We start from the raw sequence: 27384 nt of genomic DNA, 5'->3' as shown, positions 1-27384 counted from the left end.
TATGGATCATTATTCAAAGCCACTTCCACACAAAGTAAAAAAGGTAGCTCAAGGCCAATTCTTTTTCAGTTTGCAACTTTTATGCAGAACTGCATTTGAATGCACACCCTTTAATGCTATCAATGCCACCCTTATTTAGGCAACAAGTGTTCCCTGTAGTCAAGAATAAAATATTGTTAATTAGTAACATATTGTTAATGGCACTTGCTTGTATTTGATTCCCACAATGAAATCAGTTTTAGGGGTTTTATACTTGTTCACAATTGAAAAATAGCCAAGCTATTCTAATTTCTACTGTTTGGTTGCAAGCTTTACAGTCCAATAAAAAAAATTAACTGCATCAGAGAGCCTTCTTGGTTCTCATTATGCAAACATGTATAATAAAATAAATGTCAGGGTGTGCAAGGCACTGTCTGCACTGCCAGTTCAAACTCGATCAAACTACTCATGTTGGGTATTTCATGAAACAACACATTTAACAGTTCCTAATTTTATCTAATGAAGGACTAAAGGCAACGAGGAAATTTTCAACCAACTTTGGCAAGCAGAAGTCAAGCTAATGGAAATTTTTCAAGATTTTGCAAGAACTGAAAAGCCCCCAACCCATATTTTGAAATTTGCGGAAAACACGTTTTCTGAACTTTGTTCTATCTTAAACTCTGCTCTGCCATCTATCTCATATACTCACTCCCTAATTTCCAGCTCTTCAAAATTTCTCCAGTGATAGCACCTCCATACTTCCTATCAAATGTAATATTAAAACCTTTTATATTTTACTGCTAGAGCTGCTTGTCTGTAAGACAGCCTGGAAGCAACGTCCCTACACTTCTGTCAGACAGAGAAATTGCTATCAGCATGACATTCAATAGTGTCAATCATTCACAGATAATTTTATAGCTTCAGGAATAAGCACTAGAACTGAATATTATAACTGGGAGATACTTAATTTCATAAGAAGAGGAGCTTTAAGCATCAAGTTAGTTAGATTTCTGTCTTACTGTTAGGTAAGGCTTCTGCCTCTCTTCAATTAAAGCTTGTTTAAAGTTTAAAAGCTCCCTGGAATATTTTCTAAGAATTTTAAATAAAATATTATTACAAGAATTTGTGAATAAAAATGCCAGAAGACAGGGCAATTTCAAGAACACATTTTAAGAGGAAAAGGAATTGCTACGATTGATGATCTCTCTCTGCTAGGACAGAGAAATGTCTAACACCCAAAAATGGTTTCTGGTCCTTTTTAGTTATTGAGCTATTATTATACTTTAATTAATAATATTCACTCAAATGGTAATAAAAGAAAAACTTCAATAAAATTGTTCCAAGCAGTCACCCAGGCACTTCTTACAGAGAACAATGAATAATGTATTTATGTCATACAGACCTTAAACCAAAGAACCTAACCAGGATACAAGTGTTAAGTATTATTTGCTAGAAAGCCTAGCAGAAAAAAAAAGTATTAAAAAAAAAGTAATAAAATTACTTCCCAGTACTTACCCTCTTGTTTCCTCTTCTTGTCCTTTTCCTCTCTGTATTTTAATCCACTGTTCCAGCTGCAGCATGGAGTTAGTTCTCTGCATGACCCGCTCGGACTCCACGTGTGACGGCAGCGCGTTGTGATGAGCTCCATCTCCAGCATCCGCCAGCACAACTCCACCTTTGCCCTCAGACCCATTCAAATGGACTGGCCTGAAGTGTCCAGCCTGGATGGTGCTTATGGGCAAAGTCCTGTACTCGGATCCCAAAGGATTTAGCTTCACGCTGTTGATTTTTGTTAACGGTTTATCTTGCCCGACTTTCTGGAACCCGTACTTTTCGGCTTCCAAAGCTTTCTTCTCCTCGTTTTTGTTCACTTCTTTGTTTTTCTGGTTATTTTGTGCCTCTGGCTTAATTAGCACCCGGTGGTTTGAAATATTGTTTGCCTCTCGAGGTGATGTATTTTCAATGGTTAGCTTCTCTATTCTGGAAGGGAACACACGACAAGCTATAATACCAACAGAACGTTTCCTAAAAATAGTAATAAAAAATTAAAAGTGAATATATTGGTATTTATCAGGGTTATTTCAGTGAATCCCTGTCCAGACATTTTATAACAATATAATGACTCTGAGAGAAAAAAATCAGGACATATTTTCACAATAATCAAGGATAGGTTGTGGGGTTTTGTTGCTTCTGCCTATTCTGTTTTTGTTGTTGTTATTCCTGAATTTTTGCTTGTTTGTTTGTTTTCTTTTGTTTTTAACTTTGTTTTGAGGTTGGTGGTAGTGTTTGGTTGGTTTGTGTTTTGGTTGGCTCCTTTGTGGTTCTTCTGGTTGGGAGAGTGTGCGTATTTTTCCTTCTACACTTCTCTCTTTCTTCGCTATTTTAAAGGCAATTGTTACATGAAGTAAATTTTTTAAGTCGCCCTTCAATTAACCCCTTAGAGAAAATGTGCACAACAGGAAACAAAGCCAGAGTCTGAAAAAGTGGATGTACAGTTCCTGGAGCGCTGGACATTCAAGGAGTGAAAATATTCAGTGGCTCTCCAAGAGCTGCAGCTTCCAAATGTCAACAGACTGAAATTCAGATGATTTTGACAGTCAGCTTGTGATTCACAATACTGCTGAATTTAACATATAATGAGCTCCTTTAAAGAAAGCAAATGACTTTTCATGGTCACTGGTATCAATTAGGTTTCTCTGGTATGTTATCGCTTTGGCTGGCATACACTTTGTGGGAAATGACTGTGGCTTTTCTAAATTTAAGGGGGAAAATAGCTGCTGACTTAAGGAACTGTACCACAAAATAATGATATTTTTAGAAGCCTTTAGTGCTTTACAGTATTTACATAAGCACTCAATGTGTGCAGTTTTATTAATGTTCTTCTTTTTAAAATCTGAAGATGTCAAGAAGCTGTGTCTTTTTCCATACTGGGACCTGAACTTCAATTCCAGGTCAAAGAGTGACTTTTTCAGTTCACTAGAAAAAAAACCCTCACCATCTTAAAATGTTTTGATCAACATTTTTTGGTATGGGAGGAAAGAAGAGGAAGAGATATAATTTTTTAAGATTACATCTCTGTATAAAACCAAACTAGGAGCAACACTTTATTTTTAGGATGATGTCAAATTAACCTTTCATAGTTTTGCATCCTTTTTGCAAATGCATTATTCATCTTTATAGCTGTCCCCAGTTCAAGTGTCTGTAAAAAGGCCATCACATACACAGCTGACCAAGAGCACAGACAGAACCACTCTGAAAAGGGCTCTAATTCCAGGCAGATTAACTACATACATGGCTGTAAACATTATTGTTTACCCCATCTTGAACAAGAGGCTTAAATATGTTCAACAAGTCTACACTTCCCCAACAGATTATTTAAGTTGAGAATTCCCAAAAGGCCACCTAACTTGGGACAGAACCTCTGCAAATACCTAAAGGACTGAAAAACATACGGTCCTAATAAAATACTTCCCACTGCTAATAATATTGGACACTTAATTTTAAATGCACCTCCCATTACCACCCTACTCTTGCTATGAAGGCTCTGTGATGTGGAAGGAATCAAGAGACTCCTGCCTTGACAAATACACCATTTCAAACACATTGCTCAAACATCAAGACGTCGATGTCCTCTGGATACTGTACCTGAGTTAAAACAAAATGCTTGTTCACTTTGCCCATGCTAACAAGGGTGTGATTTTTTTCCCCCTATGCCTCTTCCTCACATGGTTGTGATGACCCCAATCTCTGCTTGATACTTAATGATGCTAAAAAGTCCTCCAAAATTCACTTTATAAGTGAGTATAAGTAGGTCAAAACAGTCCTTGTCTTTCAGTGATCATTCCTGAGCTGCCAACATGGAAGTGTACACACATGTCAAATGTACTGCAAATGAAAACATTCCTACTCATAATCTAACATGAACATCTCTTTGGCTCTATGTGTTGGCACTATTTTTAGACACGGTGTTTTTTTCTCATACATCACTATTCAATGCAGATGTTAGATACATCTGATGTTTTCTGCTAGAAGAAAGGAGTGTGCAGTGTTTCTGCCAACCATAATTTCTAGAGAAAAAAATATCTCGATGCTGAAACAGTTTTTACGTAGACTTTTGTGAGGGAGGTGGAACTACCACACCTGCATCACCTTTCCTACAATTTCCAAGTATCAGCAAAGAAATGCTACGCTAATCTCTCACTGAAATTTAAAAGTGAGAGGTTTTTAAATTTACTTTTTTTTGTCCCCAAGACTTCAAATTGTTCCAAAACTGAAATATTTCTGCCTAGGTTCCTTCTCAAGATTATAGAAAAAAAAAAAATCACCTCCTCCCTCCCACCTCAAAACTCTGCTACCTAGGCTTCTACCAAAAACTAAAGGAATTCCCCAAACAGGAATCTGAATGAAAAACTCGGTTTCCCACAATTATCAAGTCAAAAAAGGGCATTAAGATTTCAGCTTTCAGCCAGAACTCAAGAGTTTACAAATAAACGCATGGACTAGCTTGCAAATAATCCTAAACGTGGGCATTAATATATGCAGCAAGCCTTAATAGCACCACCTACCCCTTTATATAACACTTCCTATAAATTTTTCTCAGGCTTTACAGCAGAGAAACAGCTGCCATTCTACAGATGGAAAATCCACAGTGCAGAGGGAGAGTGGCATCTCTAAGGACATTCATCATATATGTGGTCAAGACTCAGAACAGTGTTTGATTCCCAGTCTCACACTGCTTTCCACTGTCTATCTTAATTTAAAAAAAACAAAAAGAAACCCCCAAATCACAGAATTGTTTTTCCATGTAATCTCAGTGCTGTATCACTGGTTACTATGGTTATACACAGCAGAGCCAAACATTTATATTTGACATTCTTTGTAATGGTGTAGAGCCTGAATGACTGATGTTCAAACAGACTTCTGGGCTCTCCTTTAACTTGCTGCACCAAATCAGTCAACTCTGTGAGCAAGGGATATCTTTGCACAGTGAAGGATCCAGAAGGGAAAAAAAATTATCAGAAACTAACAGGCAAATGTAAGAAACATAAATCCCTATGTATATTTGGCTCCATATTTATAGCTAGCTCTCAAAGACTTGCAGGCTATTTGAGGACGGGACAGGGAGAAGAGGAAGAGAATGAGCATTGAACACGTGTCCTTCAGCATATGCTGGATGCAATTTATAGACTTCTACAACCAAAAAGGAACTGTAACACAAAAAAAGTATCATTTTATGCTGGTTTATATAAATAAGTAATTCTGAAAGGGCTGGGGGGGGGAAGCATGTAATTAATTATCAGATGGATGTGAGGACTGTGATTTAACAAAGCCAGGCAGAGGCATTTGAAAAGAAAAAGCCACCTTTTCCAAGCACAGTGACGTCAGTAAGCCCCCACTGTGGATGTCACTATGCTAACAAGTGCTTTTTTGGCAGCCTAGCTTCTGCTGTTTAGGAAAAGTAACTACACTAGGAGGAAAAAAAAAGAAATCTTTTCTTAGTACATCCTGCATCCCTGAGAAGAAACAAAGGCTCCAATACACAAGCTGACAGTGAAAGGCTAGAAAAATGACACTCAAACAGGGGAGAGCAGAGAAATCAGCATTTAGGGTACAAATGTTAAATCAGTATGTTGGTGGACATTACCATCTACAAACACATGCAAGTACTCAGATACAATTCAACTGTGGCCCACAGTGACACAACATGGAATAAGCAAGATGTTTTGCTGATGCAGAGAGGGTGTTTGAGATCATATTTTGAGTCATAACATCCTCACTGACTACATTATTTGTGTTTAATTATTTTGATAAGCCTCTCAGTACACTATTAAACTTGAATTTACTATCTAGGTAAATTAAAAACGTTTAGAAAGGAGCAATTACAATTAAGTCAATAGGACCAAATAGTATTTGTCCTTCCCTGCAGCGATACATCAGAAGGGAGTTTTTCTGCTGTTAATGCAGATTAGTTTTGAGAGAAATGGTCCCATTTTTATTTTCTCACCTTGGTATCTTGTTTCTGTTTTATATGGCTAACTCTAAGTGGAAAGTAATAGTTTGTGGGAAACTGGCAACCCTCCCTCCCCCAATTTAATGTTTTAAATATTCTTTTTATCTTTTTTTCTCTCCAAGGAACTCACATCCCCAGAAAAACAAGACACAGATTAAAACTCTACAATTATTTAAAGCTAAAACATTTGGTCTAAAAGACTGTTGGGTTTGATTTTCAGAGTACCATAAGCAGTGAAGTACCTTGATTTCTAGATTTAAAGAACTATACTGTAAAAACTCTTGATTTATCATTGGGTATTTTATATTAACAAGCACTTAAGAGTGGCTCAACATCAGCTTGCATGAATATTTAAGGAAGCAATTCTTAATAACTCATCTGTTGTGTTGCAAGTATCCAGTCTGTTAGAAAACTGTATTCAGTACAATGTTAGAAAAAAACAAAATTGAGAAACAAAAGCACTGGCTAAATTTGACTAAACCAAAACCACTTATGCTTAGAGCTGCATGCATGCCAAACTTTAGGTTACTTAGAGATGAGGTAATAAAACACTTAATACTCAACAGATTTTTACAGGGAAGGAACAGTATTTCTTCTGCATAAGATCATATCCTGCTACATTTCATTTTAAGAACTGGTTTGATAGCCAAAAGATGGATTCCTTAGAAAACAGATGTCTGAAGGATTTTCTTCCTTATTACAGCTAACAGACATGAAAGTCTTCGAGACTTGGTCTTGAAATGTATTTTCTCTGAAGGAATTATTTCAAGGTTACTAAGCAAGTTTTCAAAGAGGTCACATCTAATTCTGTTTCATTCTAAGGTTTCTTGCCCGAATTAAAACAACAAGATAGTGTTACATAAGTTGCTTTTCTGACACTTGTTTGGCTGTTGGCAAGCCTGTTCAGCCTGTGACACCCAGGCAGAGATTCACAGTATTGCAAATATCAAACGAAGGTTATTTCAGCAGTTCAAAAAAAAAGATTCAGAATGACCTCCTTCAGTATTATTCCCTCTACAAAGTGCTTATACAATTGATATATGATTTCTGTTTGAAGTTATGTGGGTTTGATTTGGTTTAATAATTTCTCCATATGTAAGTTACCACTGTATCTGCAATACAAGACTGATTTTTCAGATTAATTTTATTATTCACTAAGCTTCTCTGGTGCTGTGTCTATGCAATTTTTTTTTTTTTTTTTTACTACTTTTTTTTAAACTTAAAATTTCTCAGCATCTCTGACATTCATTTAGCTCCAGGGTAGCAGGAACTAACAGAGTGGAGAATAGATCAAGTGACAGCAGCCATCAGCAATAACTTCTGTGCCATCAATAATGAGGAGCTTTTAAACTTCCAATTGATGAGGTTTCCATTAGAGATGTCATGGAGCCGACCCAAGGGACCACATTCCGAGAGAAAACGATTCCCACTGGATAGACAGCAGCAGACAATATTCTGTTTCTGAGAGCACAAGGCTCCCGGTGAGAACTTGGCTTTTCATTGTCAACACACGGATACAGAAAGATAAGGCTCCAGATAGGGGAGTATAAATTTGATGACAGCTTAATGATGAACAAGAACGGCTCCCCACAGGTTGCCCACAGGTACAACCATTTAATTTAGCCAGAAAATCCAGTTGCGAATTTGAGACTTATGACAGGTTTCAGCCAAGGGCTACCACCAGTTGAGCTGCTATTGCTATTCAGTCGGGAGGGCAGGGGAAGTCAAACATGCCTACACATACTATTTGTCATTGCACTTCTTTTGATGCCACTGGCTAAAGGAATAAGGCAGGGTTTTTTTCTAGCTCCTTACAATTAATATTCAGAACAGAACTTAGGTTATTTTTACTTCTTCAAAATTTTATCCAGCATTGTTACATTAGTAAGGGCTCTTCAATACAAGGAGAAATTACTTCAGCCAATTTACATTCTGTTTTCAAGAACACCTTTTCATTACATAAATCAAACTAAATAAGAGAAAGCAATATACTGTTCCACTCTTTTGTCAATCCACATTACCTTTTCACAGGCTCTGTCTGCACAAGTGCTGCATCTATCATGGCTTTCATCCACAGCTCCATTTCCTTCCCTGTATCTGTGCAGAAATAATAGGTCCTCATGTTTGGATGAGCTGCCTGATTGGAAATGACATGGTCATTGCAATAAAAATATAAGATTCTGTAAAAGAAAAGAGGCAAATATTGTTACTGCATACTCCCTCTAATGCTTTATATAATAAGATTTCTGCAAATAATATTATCAGAAAAAAATATGAAAAAGAATACTACAATGTTTCTCGGTCACTGCACTCATATTTTCAAAATAATTGCCACTAATTTTCAATCATAGTTGTTTCTTCATTAATAGGCTAAATAAAAAGCCCTTACATTTCTTCAATCTATTAAAAACTATATTGATCACTCATTAATGTAAATTGATATAATTATTATAAATAAGATTTCGGAATAGGTTTTGGCAGCCTGAATGATACAGTAAGTTTTCAGTTGTACTTACCATTGTAAATAAATGATGTGCTGGTTAGGAGACCAAACCAAGTGCCAAAAGAAGCTCATAAAACAACAATAAAAAAAGTCAGGAGAAAATATTTAGTGAAGTCATTTATATCATGATTTAAAAGATCAGCTGTGAAACACTCCTAACAATGGTTCATGTAATATTATGATTTAAGTGATAATAAATCCTTATTTTTATTTATGTGTAAAGATACTTTGTATCTGAATAACTAAAGAACATTCATTAATAAAGTAAGTTCAGTTGCAGATACTGGTCTTTAAGTGGTGCTTTAAAGATCTAAGATACTACTAGTGAGTGATATCCATCCACTTTCCCATTCTAGTAATTCTGTATTTACATCAGGCTAAATACCTGAAGCTTCTTGCTACTGTATTATGCAAAAATCAGCCTCAGAAGCTGTTTGTCAATCCTGTTGTACATAATAACTCTGTAAAATGAGTTCTTATCACCAGGCTATTGTGCTTTCAGATACAAAATCAAGTGGAAAAATTGATTCCCTTACCTTAAAGGCGTATTTGCGGTTAATGTGGTCCTCAGCAGACAGCATAGATATCTGAAAACTAGGCAGAAGTATGCTACCCAGTATTCCCTCTTCTTTCTCATCTGTGAATGCACAGTCTTTGATTAGAGAAACAGTGTTTTGACATGATGTTTGTATTCAGACACTTCAGTCAAACTCTTGTGTTCAATCACACAAGACCAGTAACCAGACATTCACCTCAGAGGAAAAGGCATCAGAGAACCAGAGAGCCAGACTGAACTGTGTTACAGGTATCTGTGTGCAGTCTAAAGGGCAACTGTGCAGCCCCTCTCTGCCAACACATGCCACAGAACGTTGTGGTGCCCCCCAAAACCTGCCAGGCACCATGAAACCTCGTCCACCTTTGACTCTCTCCCCGAGACGGACGAGCGCAAAGACCCCTCCTGAGCGCGCGGTTCCGTACGTGTGTAAGCACGTGAGCTCCCTCGTGGAACCTGCCTGATGGAAAACACCACAAATAGCTACGCCCACAGCTTTCCTGGGGATCAGTGCTTACCTGCCTGTGACTTCAAACCTGAGGAGCAGATGGAAGCCAAGCCTCTAATTCAGTGACACGAACAGTAACCACCTGCTATCTATTGTTCTGTAAAAACCGCAAATACCTGTGACGCCACAAGTATTCTAAAGCTCTCATTATTGTTGGCTTTTGAGAAAATTTGCACATTCTTCTTCTGATCTCAAGCATATTGTGCTACATAATTCCCATTATAGTACTTAATTATGATTCCCTTTGTAATTCCTACAGAGTTTACACTTGATTACATTCTGTTTGTAAGAATGCATATGTTTCAGATAATTCGTAAGAAACAAATTCTCCCCCCAAACAAACACCCTTTTCCCAGAACCCTGTTTTACGTACAATTTTAGAACAATACGTTGTACTAATAAATTGACATTTTAATTGAAAGCCACAACCAGCTTTTAAATCCAATTACACTTTAATAAAGGAATAATTGAATGCAATTCACAAAGTCAGTCTTAATTTTATTTCATGTAGAGAACTTCTATTCACAGCCGTATCTTAGAGACTGTCCCCTATAACACTTCTCATAGTTGAACACGGTGCCCAAAATGAATGACTGTGTATTTATGAAATTAGGATGAAAACACAGATATTCCAAAATTTCAAGCATGAAAAATTAACACTGTCACAATTAAAATGCATTTAAACAGCACAAAAGGGCTATTGCTTATACGTGGATTTAAAAATACTTCCTTGGTTCTCCTTCACTCACTAAATTTTGAAAAGCCACAACCTTCATTTAGGTTATTTATATGGAGAAAGTTCTGCCCAGCCATTTTAGTATTACATGACAGGTTAGATGTAAAAATTATGCTTTCTAGGACAGTTATTTAATTGGAGAGTTGAGCATAAAATTATTCTGATTAAAAGGCAGAGATGGAGTGGATCTACTTTCAGGTACTCAACTGTACTCATAAGTATGTCTGAAACCATCTCACCTTCTCCTCTCAAATATTTACTCCCTGTGAGCCACAAAAAACCCCTGCCTTTTTCCCCCTCTGTCCTCAAACACATGGCAAATGCTGGGGTTTACTTTGTTTGGACTGCTGTTTGGGGGAAAAATTCTTCCCTTCTGCTAGATTATATTTTGACTTATTACTGAGTCAGTCACACCCACTAGTGCCATATAAGAGCACAAGGCATTTTTCGTTCCACTGAACAGCTGCAGGTCTGGAGGACTTTGGTCTCTGTTAAAGACATTCCACTTCCAGATTTTCAAAATCTGTTCCCAATCAGACTTGCTTTTATCTACACATTGCACCACTCCATACCCATCTTTACTTGTGTGCTCTGTATGAACAGTATAAGAGAAAAATAGCAGATCTTCGGTCTAATTCTAAGAATTTTTACTTGTGGCAACAATAAAATTGTTATATTCCAATATGACAGTGGACAGTCTTTCATCCCTCCGTGAAACAAAGTATTCTCTTAGCTCTGAAAAAATACAGTGACATGATTTTCTTTTCACCTGCAGATTGTATTTGAGCTGTTAACACTGGAACACAATTGCAGACGTTCAGCAAGAGTTACTAATAAAACCAAAAAGAGCCTCAAACAATCACAATCACACAACCAGAAACATGATTTGCAATCTAGGGGCAAGTGCACAGCTCCTCCCTTTCTATTTTTCAATGTCTGAGATAGAATTAACAGAAATATAAAAGCACAGGGCATAGAGTGAAAGTTTTTGGACTATCACTACAAGTTTAATCACAGTTTAACAGCCTTAATTATTTTCTAGTACCTAAAAGCTAAATTTATCACATAAATTATTTAGGCTGTTCTGTTTGAATTTCAACTTATTGGGCAGATTAACATGTAGAAATTAAAAAGTAAGATTATAGAGCTGTTTGGATTTATTTGTTGTTTCTTTTGCTTATTGCTTTTTTAAAATTTATTTTTAGATACTTCCTGTGCTGTGCTTTTAAGCAATTGAACCTGTTCTTACAGCAGAACTGTCTTTAGAACCTTTGGAAGAGAAAACCTAGACTTGTTAAAAAGAAGAAAACCCTGTCAGAAAGCACAGATAATGACCATTTAAGTAAACATAGTGTAACTCTATCAGCTGATGCCTCCATGACTGAAATTACAGCCTAATTTTGACTCTGCAGTGGTTTATCAAACTATGTCTATTCCTTAGGGTAGAGAAATGAAGCCTAATGATTACAGTTCAATAACTCAGAATTTGTTAACTTTGTAGTTACAAGTTGCAAACAGTTACAAAGAGTTGCAGTCACAGAGCTTTCATGTTTCATGACCTGATTTGTCTTTGATTAGATCCATGCTGCACTTTAACAGAACACCATTTTAAATTTATCTGTCACTGCTTTCAGCATCACCAGCATCAGCACCACTCCCACCAATTCTAAAGTCTCATCCTACAGCTGAAACCCTTTCTTACCCTCCACCTTCAATTAAGGCTGCAGATGGCCCTAACTGCTCATGTTCCTCTATTTTGCTTTACAACCCTCTTTGCTCTTGATTTCAGGATTTAATATGTTTCCATATGCACAAATCCCATTTGTTTATCTCCTCAGGAGCACTACAGTTAATAATCTGTAATGGGGACGGAATCAGTTTTTTAACACACATAACTCCAGACTAGAATTACAAGCAGCTAATTTTTCCCATGTAAAATAAGTCTGATGTAGCTACATAAGGTTACTAACAGATTCCTTTGTTCTAAATACAGCAGAGACTTCTACTCTTATGGAACTGGACAACATTTCACTTCATAAGTATTCATGAACACTGATTAGAGTTCCCAAAGGTGTATATATCCTCTTATCATTCCAAAGGCAGAGTTTCAGCTCCCCTGCACTATCCCTTCCCTATCCCCATCCCTTTCAGTTACTTAAATTGCATGAAAAATCAGATTTAAACTGACATACTTAGTTTCTAGCAACAGAAGCAGTGAGAAAACTACAATCCAGAATTTAATAACAGAGGTGGCTGTGAATGGGTTTGCCCTTTGAGCATACCCTGACAGGCAGGAAGCAATTACATGAAATTGGTAATTAAGGAAGAAAGAAAAAAAAAAAAAAAGATAAAAGTAGCAGGCCTGGATATTGACAGCTATACAACCTTGTTAATCCAGTAAGTTAAGCAGCAGCTTCTTACTTCTTACATTTGAGTGGTGTGTCAAAATTTATCTGCTTCCAGTAAAATTAGCAAACGAAGGTGTCAGGAGTGGAACTCACCTCTGTAATAGAAGAGACAGAGATCGGAGAGCACAAACCACCGCTTCTTCCACAGCTTCATGCCAGTGCTATCCTGTATGAACCAAAGGGATCAGGTAAGAGCTCTCAGACTGTTGACAGCAGTCGTTCATAAGGCAAACCAGGTACTACATAACTGTGGTGGTGTGCCAGTAGCTCATTTTCTTGGCTATTTTAAGTAACTTTGACTTTTCATCACGACTTGTCACTGCATACAAGTGACACAGGAAGCCTGAAGGTAACAGAGAATCATGGAGTTGTTTAGGTTGGAAAAGACCATTTAGATCATCAGGTCCAACTGTTACCCAGTACTGCCAGTCCACCACTAAACCATGTTCCCAAGTGCCACATCAACACATCTAATTATACCTTCAGGGCTGGTGACCTAACCACTTCCCTGGGCAGCCTGTTCCAGTGCTTGACAACCCCTGTGGTGAAGAATTTTTTTTCCTAATATCCAAACTAAAACTCCCCTGGCATAACTGGAGGCTGTTTCTTCTTGTCCCATCATTTGTTACCTGAGAGAAGAGGCCAGCCCCCACCTCACTACAATCTCCTCTCAGCTGTAGAGAGCAAGAAGGCCCTACCTAAGCCTCCTTTTCTCCAGGCATGTTAGAGGCTACAATATACAATTAACCAAAAAAAAAATTGTATATGCATATGTATATATATATATAATTTATTTTTTTACTAAAAGAGCAAGGTAATACTTGGGGTACATCCTCCTTTGTTTTCTGAAGAAACTCTGCTGAACTTCATCTTCTACTACCACTCACATTTAGAGCAAATTTCTTTCCCAAATAAAGTTTATTCCTAAAGCAATTTCATTTTCTTTTATGTTTATAACCAATTTACACTGCACAACTCAGAATGAAAGACTACCACCACTACTGCAGTGTAAATAAGCCTGAGCATTGCAGCACACACATCCTGGCTGAATCGGATTTAATAAATATGTTAATCTGTTCCAAGAAGAGAAGTATGTGTGAATTATCAATATTCTTGTAGTAAATAGGTTTTTTGTGGTAACCGAGAGGGATTCTATAATGAAAAACTGTAGGGTGGAGTGGGTTTGGTTTTGGGGTTGGTCTCCTCCCCCCTCCCAAACACACCCCTGGCAAAAGTTAGCATAATTTTTAGCCTCATATTTCAAGCTCTTCTCCTTTTGGGGTAGGGGAAATGAGCTAAAAGAAGAAAAGGTAAACCAAGCATCAGCTAAGAAACATTATTCAGAAAAGGTATGTTCACTGTAAACATCTTCCAAAGAAAGAGTTGGCTCTGGACTTAAAAATTAGTACAAAAATGGAAGAAGGGTATCATCACATGCATTAAGACAGAACACCCTGAGTTAAACAAAAATTGCCATTCTCTGTGATTACACAAACATGTTGCACTATCAAAAAGAAACCTGCACAAGCTTTCACTATAAATTTCTGAAGATCGTATCTGTTGATAAAACCCTGGACTGAACTGGCTTTCAATTACTACTACGACATGGAAATATTGAGCAGCCCCTTTCCTTACAGACACCAACCAAACATCACACTGTTTAAATCATTTTACACAGTAAGCAGTATGACAGGGAGGTGGATTAAAAACTGGTTTTACTGCCAGGCCCATGAGTGGGTGGCCAGTTCCTTGTGATCCGCCCCAGGGGTTGATACTGCGGCCAAGACTATACAACAACTTCATTAATGAGCTGCACACCCCCAGCAAGTCTGCAGATAACATAAGTTATGAGGGGTGGCTCATACACCAGATGGTTGTGCTGTCATTCAGAGGGACCACAACAGGCTGGGAAACTGGGCAGAGAAGAATCTCTTGAAGTTCAACAAAGTTAATGCTCAGTCCTCCATCTGGACAGCAATAACCTCGTGCACCACCACGAGCCAGCAATGAGCCCTCACAGCAAAGAAGGCCAACAGCATCCCAGACTGCATTAGCAGAGCTGCCAGGAGCCACAGGAGGACATCCTTCCTCTCTACTCAGCACCAGGGAGGTCTAGCTGGAGTGCTGGGTTCAGTGCTGGGCTCACTGGTACAAGAGAAACATGAACACACTGCAGTGAATCCAGCAAAGGGTCACAAAGTTGATGAAGGGATTGGAGCATCTTCAATATGAAAAGAGGTTGAGGGAGTTGGGACTGTTCAGTCCATATATCAGTGTGTAGAAATACCTGATGTAAGAGTGTATGAAGAAGGTGGAGCCAAACTCTTGCCAGTGACAAGAAAAGAAACAACGGGCACAAATTAAGAAACACAAAATTCCACTTGAGCAGAGGTCAACTTGTTTGCTCTGAGAGTGGTCACACACTGTCACAAATTTCCCAGAGAGGCTGTGGTGCAGTGTCCATCCCTTAGGATACAGTCCTGGACAACCTGCTCTAGCTGAGCCTGCTTTGAGCAGGGGAGGTTGTGCTACATGATCATGAGGTGTCTTCTAACCATGACAACTGTGTGATTCTGTGATCTTAAAATATATCCAGAAAACACTGCTTTAGGAATAGAGCTCCTTTTTTTCAAGCTAAAAAGTTTAATAGCCCCATAACAAAGCAACAAAATCTCTCACCTTTGTGAGAGTTTTTCACACTCAACATTGAATCAGAGTAGAGGCCACAGGATTGTCTAAACATGGAAAAGTCTTTAACTTAAACAGATACTTCTAGATCTTATTATCTGGGGAGTAATTTTTAAAAACTGACTCATCAACAGCATTCAGAAAGCTATGCAGGTCATTCCAGTCTATCTGAGTAGGCACAGTAAATGACAATGTACATCAAAATTACATACACACATGTCTCAGCTGAGTTAAAATTACAAGTTCTTACAGGGCTGTTGGTGGATTTTAAAAATATAGTCCTAATATGGCCTAATCAGTTTTGTTGTTCATTTTTTTTGATCATGCTACTCTATTCTGAATTCCTGAAAAACAATATAGTGCAAGTGGTCTGGTATTGCAGAACAGCAAATCTACTGCAGGCTAGGAACACTGCCACTAAATACTAGGAATATTTTCAATAATGCCTATTTTCAATAGGAAAACCTAAAATCATCTCTGGTTTTAAGATGATTATCTTTAGGAAAACAGGCACACCTATGCAAAATATATGAAAAAATGGCTCCACTTCCAATTTTTTATTGAAAATATTTACTTACTTTTAGAGAAAAAATTAAGGATATAGCAAAACAAAACAAAAAAAAAAACAAACCCCCCACAACAAACAAACAAACAAATCAACCAACCAACACCAACATCAACAAACCACAAAAAACCCCACCAATATTCTGGGCCATACATCCTTGTGCCATCATCTTGACATGCTGGAAATTAAATCAGCTATTTGCTGCCAACATCTGCCTAGATTTTTCAAGTCCTCCACGTATTTTAGAGAGAATTATGTACATATAATCCATCAATGTTCTTTACTTGTCTGATGTCCTTATTTGTATCAGAATGACATCCAATAAGTAGATAATTAATTGAAAACTACAAGTCAGTTCCTCTCAGTTTGTACCTTCACTCTGCTATCACTGTATTTTATATAAATGATTGTCTTTTGCACATTACACACATTACAGAAAAAAAAAAGGGGGGGGAATTAGGTAAGAGTACCTGTTTGTAGAGCCAGCCACGTCTGACAACTGGTGCATTAGGATTTCTCTTTATGGAGTTCGATCTCTTTCCAAAATTATGAACCTTCTTTGAAGATCGTGATGTCTAAATTGAATTGAACAGGTTAAAGAAACCATGACATCAATATCTGCTGAAAAATCATAACACATTTCCTTTGCTTTAAGAACTTTTTCTTATACGTGTTCCTCTGGGGGACTGCAGAACACAAACTGCATTCCTTTTTCAGATGAATAATTATTGTGATGGTTCTGCTGGTTTAAGCATTTCTTTCATTTCTTCTGCAGAAAATATAAAGACAAATCCCAAGACAAGTACTTGAACATTTTTTTTTTTAAACAAGAAAAATCTCAAACAAACAGATATCTGACCTTCTTATAAGGAAGGCAGAATGCCTACGGAGCTGTAGAAAGAGAAGTAAACTCTCAGAACTATTATCAATTACGAGAAATTACATCACCTGGGCAGAAAAATCTGCTCTTCCTTGCTTCCAACACTAACCTATGACCTAATATATGACAACTTGTCCAAATTTCAATAGGATATAACTCCCCCTTTCCTAACACATACTAATTTTTTTATTCTTTCTTTCTTTCTTCTCAAGAATCTTTTGCTCTGTGATCTCTTGGCTAGTTTGAATATTTACTATTTTACCTGCTTGCACTAAGGTCTACTTTGAAACTTTTGTCCTGAAACTCCAGTGCTTTTATTTGCTGTTGCTTGTACCTTTTAAAACCTTGCAATGATCACGTATGACTAAGAGAAGCAGGAAAACCAACCCATTTTAGATTTTATCCTTCTACTTGAATAACCAAAAGAAATTGGAAAAGGCACAAAGAAACGTGCAGTGCTTTGCCAATTCACACTTCCATTCTTCTCAGCCTACATTAAGAAGTCTGTGCTGTAACTAAATGAGCTGAACATTTACTTGTGTTTTAAATCCTGTAAGAACTGGTGCCTCAGAGACCATGCCATGTGATAGAGCAAAAGAAGTAAAATTCAAGTAAAGTTTTTTAAGCTGTATTCATGGCTCTGCTTCAAATCCACCATTTGAACTGAGACAACATAATCCTGTGTCTCAGCTTCCCTATCTCTGCTACTGAGACTAATCATGAGTGTATCCAAAATTCCCAAAGGAGGAATGTTAAACACACACTCAGGTTTTGTTGCAAATTAGGGTATGGGGGGGGTTCTCTGTGGAAATTCTCTCAACACGTATCACAGAACTGAGTTGGGTTTTATACATGCTTCAGAGAGAATTCCACAGTAGGTTAAAAACCATAAACCAGAAACTTAATTCAAAATTCTGTGCAGCTTTTGTCAAGGGTGCCAGTTGACAAAAGGATACATCGCTCGGCTGAAAAAGAATAACATTACACAAACTACGTGTGTTTGCCTAAAGTCTACAACACAATGAAACAAGGACGTTTTGTCTCTCTTTCCTTGCAAGAATCATGAGGGAATATAAAAACAAGCAGAGTGCTTGTAATTTCCCTTGAAGATACAGCAATTTGGCTCAGCTCCGGGAAGCACGACAGAGCAAGCAACTCAAAAGCAAATTAAGAATAAAAGTAAAAAATGTCCACATTTTCACCTGAAAAATTCTACCACTGCAAAATGGAGAAAGGGTTGTAAGAAGCCAAGAGAATTATGACATCCAGCTGTGAAAAAGCAATATACAGAGAACCTATAACAATCCAGTTATAAAGTGAACTACATCTCTCTCAGTTAACCTGCATGACTTGATATTGGAATATCACACACGAGCTCTGCCAACACTTTGATCAGAAATAATTTATAACACTCATAGCTGCTCTAATATTAGGTATTAAAGGTTCAAAACCTCTTGAGAGTGTTCTAGAATTCCTATACCTGTAAAAATAGCTAAGGTATTAAAGATGCTTCTGAAAACACAACGAACCACAAGTACTACTAATGTCAAGTCTACCAACAAATTCAGATAATTTAGACAGCTCTCTCTAAGGTAGGTCTGATAAAAAACCATATTGACTCCAATTTCCCTGAGCTAACAGCAAAGTTTTAATGGGTTACATCCTACCAACTGTGAATACAAACTTCCTTTAATTAAATGCAGCATCACAAGTGCTTTCTAATTTTAGTTAATACAGAGAACACTTTAGATGACTCGTGATTATTTTACCTCACACTGCATAAAGAGAATAACTGTTCACAACAAACTCTGAGCCTTGAGACAATAAGTACTGAAATACTGAAGGTGCATATATAAACTAATTATGAGTGCTCAGACTTTTTACACCACCTCCTCCTCTTGTTATGCCTGGAATCCCTGCCCATTCCATATTCTCCCACACATATCTAGTTATCTCAGACTGTGGACACAGGAAGATGGGGAAAAAAAAAAAGAATTGAAGGGTTCAAGTACTTTTTACCCCGTAGCACTAAAAATACAGGACATATTGCACAGCTCCAGCTTCTGGAGAAGGAAAAGAGAAAAGGAGGATAGTGAATAAATAATCCAGCTACTAAGTACTTGCTGGAGGTGTAGAAGTTAACAGAGCAAGCAAACATAGTCACATCTGGTACCATCTGATCCCTTCTAAGGCATGGTCCTGGCAACTGTGATGCCTCCAAAACCAGAACCTAAGTGAGGGACCCTGTATGGTTCCAGGACTGAGAAAGAAGCCAGGAAGTCCAGCCAGTGATATTCACTCTTTCCCCAAACTGAAAAAACAAACACCAGCAGGGTTTTGAACTCTGGGCAACAGAGCAGTCAGCAGCTGGGGCTGCACACTTCATCACTCTGCAAGATGCTTTTCTCCCTGCTTAGCTGGTAGAGGACACAGGATTTATGTGAGGCTTCTTCCCCAGTTTCGGAACTAGCACAAAAGTAATTCATTAACCTTAAACTTATTGCATATATATTTGAAAAACATAGGTTGAAACCCTTGCTATTATGGAAATTTTCTGCATGTAAACTCAGAGAATAGAAATCTATATCTTTGTTACTTTCCAATTCTGTTTAAAAATATGTTTCCAGTCTTCAAGGCTTACATTATCTTCCAAACCACAAAGCAACATGATGCTGCCTTCTGGATTTTGTAGGCAATTTCAGTGCCTTCCAATGTTGCAGTTTTCCATGAGCTCAGTGGGTTTCTGCCTCAGCATTTTAGCTTGGACTCGGAGGCTGCTCTTAAAGCAAATATCCCAATCATTCATGCTTTACTGTGCTTTGGTTTGCATAACAAAGCAAACTGGATTTAATTTAGGGTAAGACTAAAATGGAAGATGCACAAGGAGCACTACTGGACTAGTCTGACTATGGAAACCCAGTACAGATATTCAGCCTGAGCACCAATACTGCCCTTCACACTGTTCCTGTTTGCTAATGAACCTCATGACTATCAATCCAAAATTTTCAGCCTAGGTAAGGCTATACCTAAACTAACCATTTAAAAGCTGGACTCGCTTGAGCACTGTATGAAATATATATAAACAAACTGATAAACATTTATAAACATGGTGATACATCACAGTGACTTTAACAGAGTCACCAGGAGCTCTGCAGCATCTGTCCTGGGCTAACACTCCACTCCACTTGCTGCTAGAAAATTGTTCCCTTTATTCTGCTGATAATCAGGACAGCAATGAAGAGCAGCAGAGATGAACTGTGGAGGGTCACTGGTAATATGACTTTACACATTAAAAAAGCTGATTCCCTGAATGCATTTCATAATTGTATTTGTCTGGGTAGTGATTTTAACAGCAGGGAAAAAATAAAACAAAATAGACAACCACAAAATCGATTTCTTAATTTTACAAAGAGAGGTGAAAATATGTACTTCTGTAGCAATTTCAGGCCTATGCAGATCTTTTTCACAGTCAGAGGTCTGTCCTAGGGGCTTCAAGTTTAGAAATACACTTCAAGCTAACAAGGGAAGAAGCAGCACTTAACAGAGCTGTAGTGTGTTATCTGGCCAGCATCATGTATACAGTGGGAAAGGAGGATTAGAATTAAGACTTTTACTGGGGCAAGACTGACCTTTGCCTCACCTCATATTAGCCTCTGGGCAGCAGCAGAGTCCTTCTGCCACAAAACAGAAACTTCTCCAAGTTCCATATCTATTTGGGATCAATTAACATCAATGAAAGGAAGAACTTATTTCTATACCCCTCATCTGTCTGAAACTTTAGTTGTACCACAAACTTTTGTTCTATTCCTCATTACCTTCCAACATCAGGTGTGTTCATGAGTTATCTCTGAAAACAGAAACACCTAAAAAATACATGAAGCAACCACACAAGGCATCCTTCTGCTCTGTAATTTACTTTCCTCAACAACATTGTGCTGCAATACATGGAACCTCTATATATTACATTCAAAAGTTGGTAAGACAGCTAAGAATTTCAGGTCCTACTGCTGGAAGACATGAGAAAAAACATACAAGAAAATCAGTTTTGTATCCATGTACAACCCATGGGCCCTTTCTACAGAGTTATCTTTAAAAGTGTTTGCCAGAAAATGCTGACTGGTATCAGCTGTGGTTCTACTTTACAAGTATTCACCTCCTAAACACAACAATTTTAAAATGGTGTGGCAATAATTCAGACAAATTCACATTTAAAAAGTGATTTACAGTAATTACACATACAGCCACAAGAACCATATTAATACTTTAAGTCCATTTAAATAACTGGAACAGGAAGAATGAAAAGTACAACAAGAATCTGTTTTTTTTAAATATTATTTTCACAGAAAGCTAAAGTGTCATTAATCAATGAAAGTAAAGAAATCACAGTAACTGGGCCATAGAAATCTCAATTTCCTTCTAGAATGTTATGAAACAAACATTAGGCTAAAGGGCATTTTCAACTTCTCCTTTGAAAGAGGAGTGTGAAAAATATGCTTGTAAAACACATGCTCCTAAATTGTAATTAATTTCCTACATTTAACTTAAGATTGCTTCCTAGAAAATTAATTTCAACAGAACTAGCTCTGTAACTATTGCATTCTACATCACTATTATGACTAGAGCAATAAGTTATCTTGGGTTTTTTGCTTGCTTGGTTGTTTTAGGGCTTAGCTGGTTCTGAGTTCATTTTTTTGCTGTTGTTGTTTGGGGGGTTTCTAGTTTGTTTTGTTTTAAACTGGTTTTCCTGCATGGACTTAAACATGATCATATGAAAGTTGAGATGGATTTTGTTACTGTTTATAATACATCTGTGACTATTTTTCCCCCCAGTAACATTAACAGATTAAGACACTTTTTTCATTAAATAACTTTTCTGATGTAGGTCAAGGATTCTGTCTGTTTCATTAGACATCTAAAACAATAAATATTTCCAAAATGCACTTAAAGAAACCTTACGATATTTTCTCCCACATGGAAAACAAAGTATTTCAGTCCAAGTTTCTGAAATTAAGGAATTTGTTCAGTTAAAACACATTCCAAAGTTTATTTTTCTCTTGCAGGCTGGATTAACCTGCCAAAAAAGCACTTCACAGGGTTAAAATTTTCATTGCCTAGCAAAAGTATAGGGGTTTTCCCCCTTGTTTAAATGTTAACTACTAGTAGAAGAGATGACAGGGCTCTTGTTTGTCATCACTGACCAAAGCAGTTATCTTGATGTCTTAGCAAACTTAAGGGACTTCTTAATTTTGTATCAAGCACACTCTCCTTTCAGGAAGGCTGCCCAGAAAACTAAAGAAAACAATGCATGCACACAATAGGCTCATCAGCTTTATCTGGTAAACTTAGAAGTTGATAAAAACATCTGGGCATTTCCCTTAACCCCCTGAGAAGCTGGGCAAATGGAGAAGTAAGACACAAATTCAGGGGACCCTAGGAACCTCCAGAACCTTCCCCAGGAATTTTCCTAGGAAAGGAGGACTTCTCGTCCAATGCCAGCAAATCATGTCAGCTGCTGTTTACCACAGGGTCACCCTCCACCTCTCTTATAACTACTTCTTATACACAATTATAACTGTTTTACTGGAGAAATCCAGTCAATTATTTGTGATTGAGCAATTTCTGTAACAATGGTTGCCCAGATGCCTCATCAGTCACTCAAGATTCTGCTGTTCACACAGATTAGAAAGGTCAGATTCTGTGAACAATTTAAGGATGTGCAAGTCATAAGATCGGAGTTAGCTGATAAAAATTACAGTTACAGTGATAATTTGTTTCAGACACTTCAGTTTCCAAATTAAACATGAAAGAGCTGAAGTGCCCTGAAGAAGAGATATATCCTCTGTTTCTCTTTTTCAGTGGAATGCTAATATATAGCACTGTCTAGTACCTTGTGGAATAACTGAATAATTTTAATTTTAATTTTATTCGGACATAAAGACTTACTCTGCCCACAGGGCTCATTGGATGAGCAGCATAATCTGATGTCAGATTATAGTTAGTTGCTTCACATATCATGCTTACTGGTCGCTCCTTCTTTTCTTCAGATGTCATTGCTGCAGCAGTCCTGAAAATAGAATATGGAATAGCACTAGAACATGCTGTGTGTGCAGACTGCTAATAAAAAGCACTCCTAGATGTAGCCTAGTACAGCCTGTGTCCTACTTTTCCAATCTGAAAGCAATTCACATGTCAATGCAAAGTTACCTGCACTGTGTTTTTAACTCAAATCTATAACAGGTGTATTTTAAGGCGTTGCTCTAAACCAGGATTTCTCTATTAGTGTAAGGTGTTGGTGGGAGGGAAAAAAACAGGTATGAGCATGAGATGGAAATGGGAAGGAATGCCCTCCAAAGAGCCCTTCTGGCTTTGCCCCACTTGCTGAGAACAGGCAGGTTTTGAAACTGCAGTTCTCGTGGTTTTCGCTCTCGCCACTGTACAACGTGTTTCAGCAATGCTGGTGAGCAGGACACCCAAAAACCAACCACACACAAAGTCCTGAGATCAGGTATGAGTTCCATGAGTATCTCCTTGCACTGCTGTGTATTCTACAAAACTAATGCAGACACAGCAAATCCAAGCAGTTATCCAGTGATTCAGAAAGTGTCCCAGCTGGCCAAAACCATAACCAGCTGAGGAGAAACTGTCAGGGAAAACATTATAGATTAACAGCATGTGACTGTCCCCAAGTGATCATAAAATTTATTGCTTCTTGGAGGTTTATTTGGTTATGATATAATATACAGGTCGTTTGCTAAACCTACAGAATAAGTGAAGTGACAAGTGGAAACTCACACACTGCATAAACACAGTGCATTTCTATCCTACAACTAATCTGGGCTATGGTTTTGATCTTAAAAATTAGCATTAAATATTTAATACTACTTTCAAGTAATTTAATCAAGTAAAACTATACACATGCTGATCCGACTCGGGGAAAATAAATATTGCAATTAGTAATTCACTGAATCTTGCTTCAACATTAACAGGTTTTAAAACATATATTTTATGGAGTGAAACAGATGGCACTTACTGTTCGTTCACAACAAAAATACAGTTGTCCTGCGATGGCTGTCCCGTTACTGGATGTTTGCAGGTTACTTTTCGTTCATTATGACTGTGAAAGAGAGATAAAGAAAAGTATTAGGCAATGATGTTTTGATTTTCCAACTCAAATACGTAAATCCGGTACAACGAATACATCGGTACAATGAAAACAATTATGAATATTTCACTATGGCATATGACAACATCTGTGTACACACACACAATGCATATATATATATATAAATAAAAAGGATGAGAACAACTGTTAAAGAATCTTCATTCATACCTTGGAAAGAGATAGAAAACATTGGCACTGGGTTGGTAATTATTTTGCATTTTAAAAACTAAAGCCAGTAAAAGAGTTATTAGTTCATATATGAACATAGATAATTCACTTCAGCTATGTCTTTATGTGTTCATAAACAAGATTTCAGCTAGACAGGGACAAGTTAAACCTGAGACACACATAATTGCTCTGTAAGGATAAAATATCACTGCTGTAAAGCAACTGTCTTCTACCTTAGAACATGAAGATACCAGTTTAAAATTTCTGAAACTACAAATATCCAACAATTGGAACAAGACTGATGAATTACAATCATGGTTCTACTTTTGCAGGTGACTTTTAAATTCAGAGTACTGCTCCCCTGCAGTGATTCCAGGAGTACCTTCAAGTGTCAGGGAGCCCGAGAGCCCAGAGCTTCACCCTCAGCAGCACAAAAACACTCACTTTGCAGTATCTCATTCCCCTGAACTGCAGGTACTGTTAGGCCACAGCAGCTCCCACAGTTTGGAAGAAATTGCTAAAATTCAACAACTATCAGATGCTGCCTGAACACAAAGAAATATCTGGACTTGAGTCCTCCAGCCTCCGAGGGGAAGGAAGAGAAGGGGAGGAATTCTCTGGTTCTGGGCTCCTCAGTTCAAAAAAGACAAGGAATTACTGGAGAGGGTTCAGCACTGGGCTACAGACATGATGAGGGGACTTATGAGGAAAGGCTGGGAGAGCTGGGCCTGTTCAGCCTGGAGAAGAGACGACTGAGAGGGGATGTTATCAATGCACCCATGTATCTGAAGGGTAGGTGTTAAAGAGGATGGGGCCAGACTCTGTTCAGTGGTGCCCAGTGACAGGCACACACTGAAACACAGGGAGTTCCACTTGAATATTAGGAAAAACTTCTTTTACTGTGATGGTGACAAAGCACTGAACAGGCTGCTCAGAGAGGTTGTGGAGTCTCCTCTGGAAAGATTTAAAACCTGCCTGGACGCAATCCTGTGCAACCTGCTCTATGTGACCCTGATCTCCAGAGGCCTCTTCCAACCCTAAGCAATCTGTCATTCTGCCATTTACTGCCTACCAGATATGTCAATCAGCTGGCTGTTACAACCTGTGCCTGCTGCAGACGGGGGCTTTTCCACCCCCTCCATGCAAGCGGCAGGATCCCAGCCCAGTGACATCAGGAGCACACCTGAGAGCACAGAGCTGCCAGCTGGCACAGCGACAAGGCTAGGAGAGGCAAGGATGGCTGGATTGCAACAAACCCCTCCAAACTCTCCTGCCCCAAAACATAGGAAAGAAAGCAGGGGGAGGTATGCTGACAAAATTTAAACCTGGTTCAGCGTTTAAAAAGCATATGAGCAGAAATCAGACTAAGAAAAGGCAGTGAGGATATAATGCAGGTGTGCTATTTGGATGTCATCCACATGTTTCAAAACTAACCTCTTTTATTTTTAACACTTCAAAAAGTATTTATAAACAAAAAAGTATACAATACAAACCCACCAGTATCTGAAATCAGCACTGTAAATCATGAAAAAAGTAATTCCATTTGACAGCATTTACTTTTGCAAAGAATATGTGGTGATACTGTTTCTCATGTAAGGTACCTTACATAATACTATGCTTTTCTTATAAGAAGTTCAGCTCTTAAAAATATTCTTGGACAGAGAATGAGCCTGGACCAAAAAGAAGTGCTTCAGTTGCAAGATGGCAGAAGGGGTGCAGAACAACAAAACCTTTGAATGGCACTTTACCCCTAATACCTACTTCTTTTATTGTCTATTCATTTAACCATCTTGGCTTTCAAAATTGTGAAGCACACTCATCTCACAAATGTTATGCTCTCTACCTTTCCTGCTTCTTAAAACAACCTCAACAAGACTATCTTTACATTCCCCACTTTTTAAAAAAACTCCTTTGAATCACAACATTTTGCAATTATGGAGCATTATTAATTAAAAGTTGCCTCCAAACCAAAGCCTAATAAAAAATTCACGCTACTTTCATGGTGAATGAATGGATAAATCTAGATAAACCTAGAGTGCAAGATTAGAAAGATAGCCCAATTCTTTGCACTTTCTCTGCTGGGATTTTAAAAACCTACTAATACCTAAACGGACAGAATGTGTTACAGAGTGTAACTAATGAGCTAGCAAATGCTGGTACTTTATCTTTGTACTAAATTCAGCAGAATTCTAAGTTTAGCTTCTAAAAAAGCTGCTGTTGCAGAAATGTATCAATTACAATGAGAGGACAAGAAAGAGTTGATATGAGGACATTCTGTGCCATTCCTAATTGCCATGGTCATACAATGCCTTTTGAGCAAAAATGACCCAGATTGAAGAGGATTCGATTTCAAAACCCTCCTGAGGAAGTATCCGGCCTTGTTTTATTTTGGGGTCATTCCTTTTTTTCTTCACTTCCAAAAAATCTTCTTTTTGTTCCCTCTGACATTTCAGAAACTCTCACACCAAACTGAAAAAAACCCAAAAGAACCCTGTGGAGACGAGCTGGTGCTCGGCAAGCTTTGCCAAAATGTTGCTGTCTTGTTCACAATTAAACCTTGGCAGGGGGCTATCAGCTGACATCCAGAAATGTAGAAATAAATGGATCAGGACTTCTGCTCAGGGACCACCAATACTTGGGATTGCTACAGAGGAGACACATCCCCAAGTTTTGTGTGAGTGCACCTGGCTCACACTGACACAGGAAGAGCCCACATTCCAAGACTGTACAGGGGAGGCCAAATAAAACCAGGAGTGAAAGCAGGGAGGGGGTGGAAAACAAGAGTGAGAGGAGAGGAAGCATTGACACAAACCTGTTCAAGAATATTTTGTTTCAGGTTTGAGTCACATACCAAGTTGGTATTCCAAAAACATCAGAATGTTCTTGGACAAAATACTGGTTTCCTTACTACTCAAACTGATGTTGAGATGTATAGGGGGGTAGCTGACATTACATAAAAAAAGGTAAAAAAACGTTATCACAGACATGATATGCAGTACCTTCTTTCTAGACTTGCACAGTCAGTTCTTCCTAAAAAGTCAATGCAAAGGAAAAACAACCTGTTCTTTCTCTTCGGCTCAGACGCAAGTGAAATCTCAGGAGTGAACACTGGAAATTCAGTTTGTGCAACTAAGTGTGACGACTGTAAATATGTCTAACTGGATGAATAGATTTTAAATACTTCCATTTGAAAACTTTTTCATTACTCACCTAATTATGGCATT

General features: G+C 37.9%; 1 protein-coding gene across 14 annotated transcripts in view; it reads right to left on the bottom strand.

Annotated features, from left to right (window-relative positions):
* Positions 1-27384, bottom strand: part of PLEKHA5 (pleckstrin homology domain containing A5) — a 166855-nt gene that overhangs the window by 43755 nt on the left and 95716 nt on the right. For all 14 annotated transcript variants that reach the window (XR_010430569.1, XM_064654403.1, XM_064654405.1 and 11 more), the window contains 7 exons: positions 23861-23944; positions 22774-22894; positions 16421-16525; positions 12791-12863; positions 9029-9129; positions 8011-8126; positions 1495-1959 (listed from right to left, as the gene is read on the bottom strand). Coding sequence is in view for 13 of the 14 variants with exons in the window: in XM_064654403.1 (XP_064510473.1) it covers positions 1495-1959; positions 8011-8126; positions 9029-9129; positions 12791-12863; positions 16421-16525; positions 22774-22894; positions 23861-23944 (1065 nt within the window). In the remaining variant the exon portion in view is untranslated. The remainder of the gene's footprint in view (positions 1-1494; positions 1960-8010; positions 8127-9028; positions 9130-12790; positions 12864-16420; positions 16526-22773; positions 22895-23860; positions 23945-27384) is intronic.

Source organism: Pseudopipra pipra, chromosome 5, assembly GCF_036250125.1.
Source record: "Pseudopipra pipra isolate bDixPip1 chromosome 5, bDixPip1.hap1, whole genome shotgun sequence".
Lineage (NCBI taxonomy): Eukaryota > Metazoa > Chordata > Aves > Passeriformes > Pipridae > Pseudopipra > Pseudopipra pipra.
Note: the sequence above shows the minus strand (reverse complement) of the source record. Positions and strands in the feature narration are given on the sequence as shown.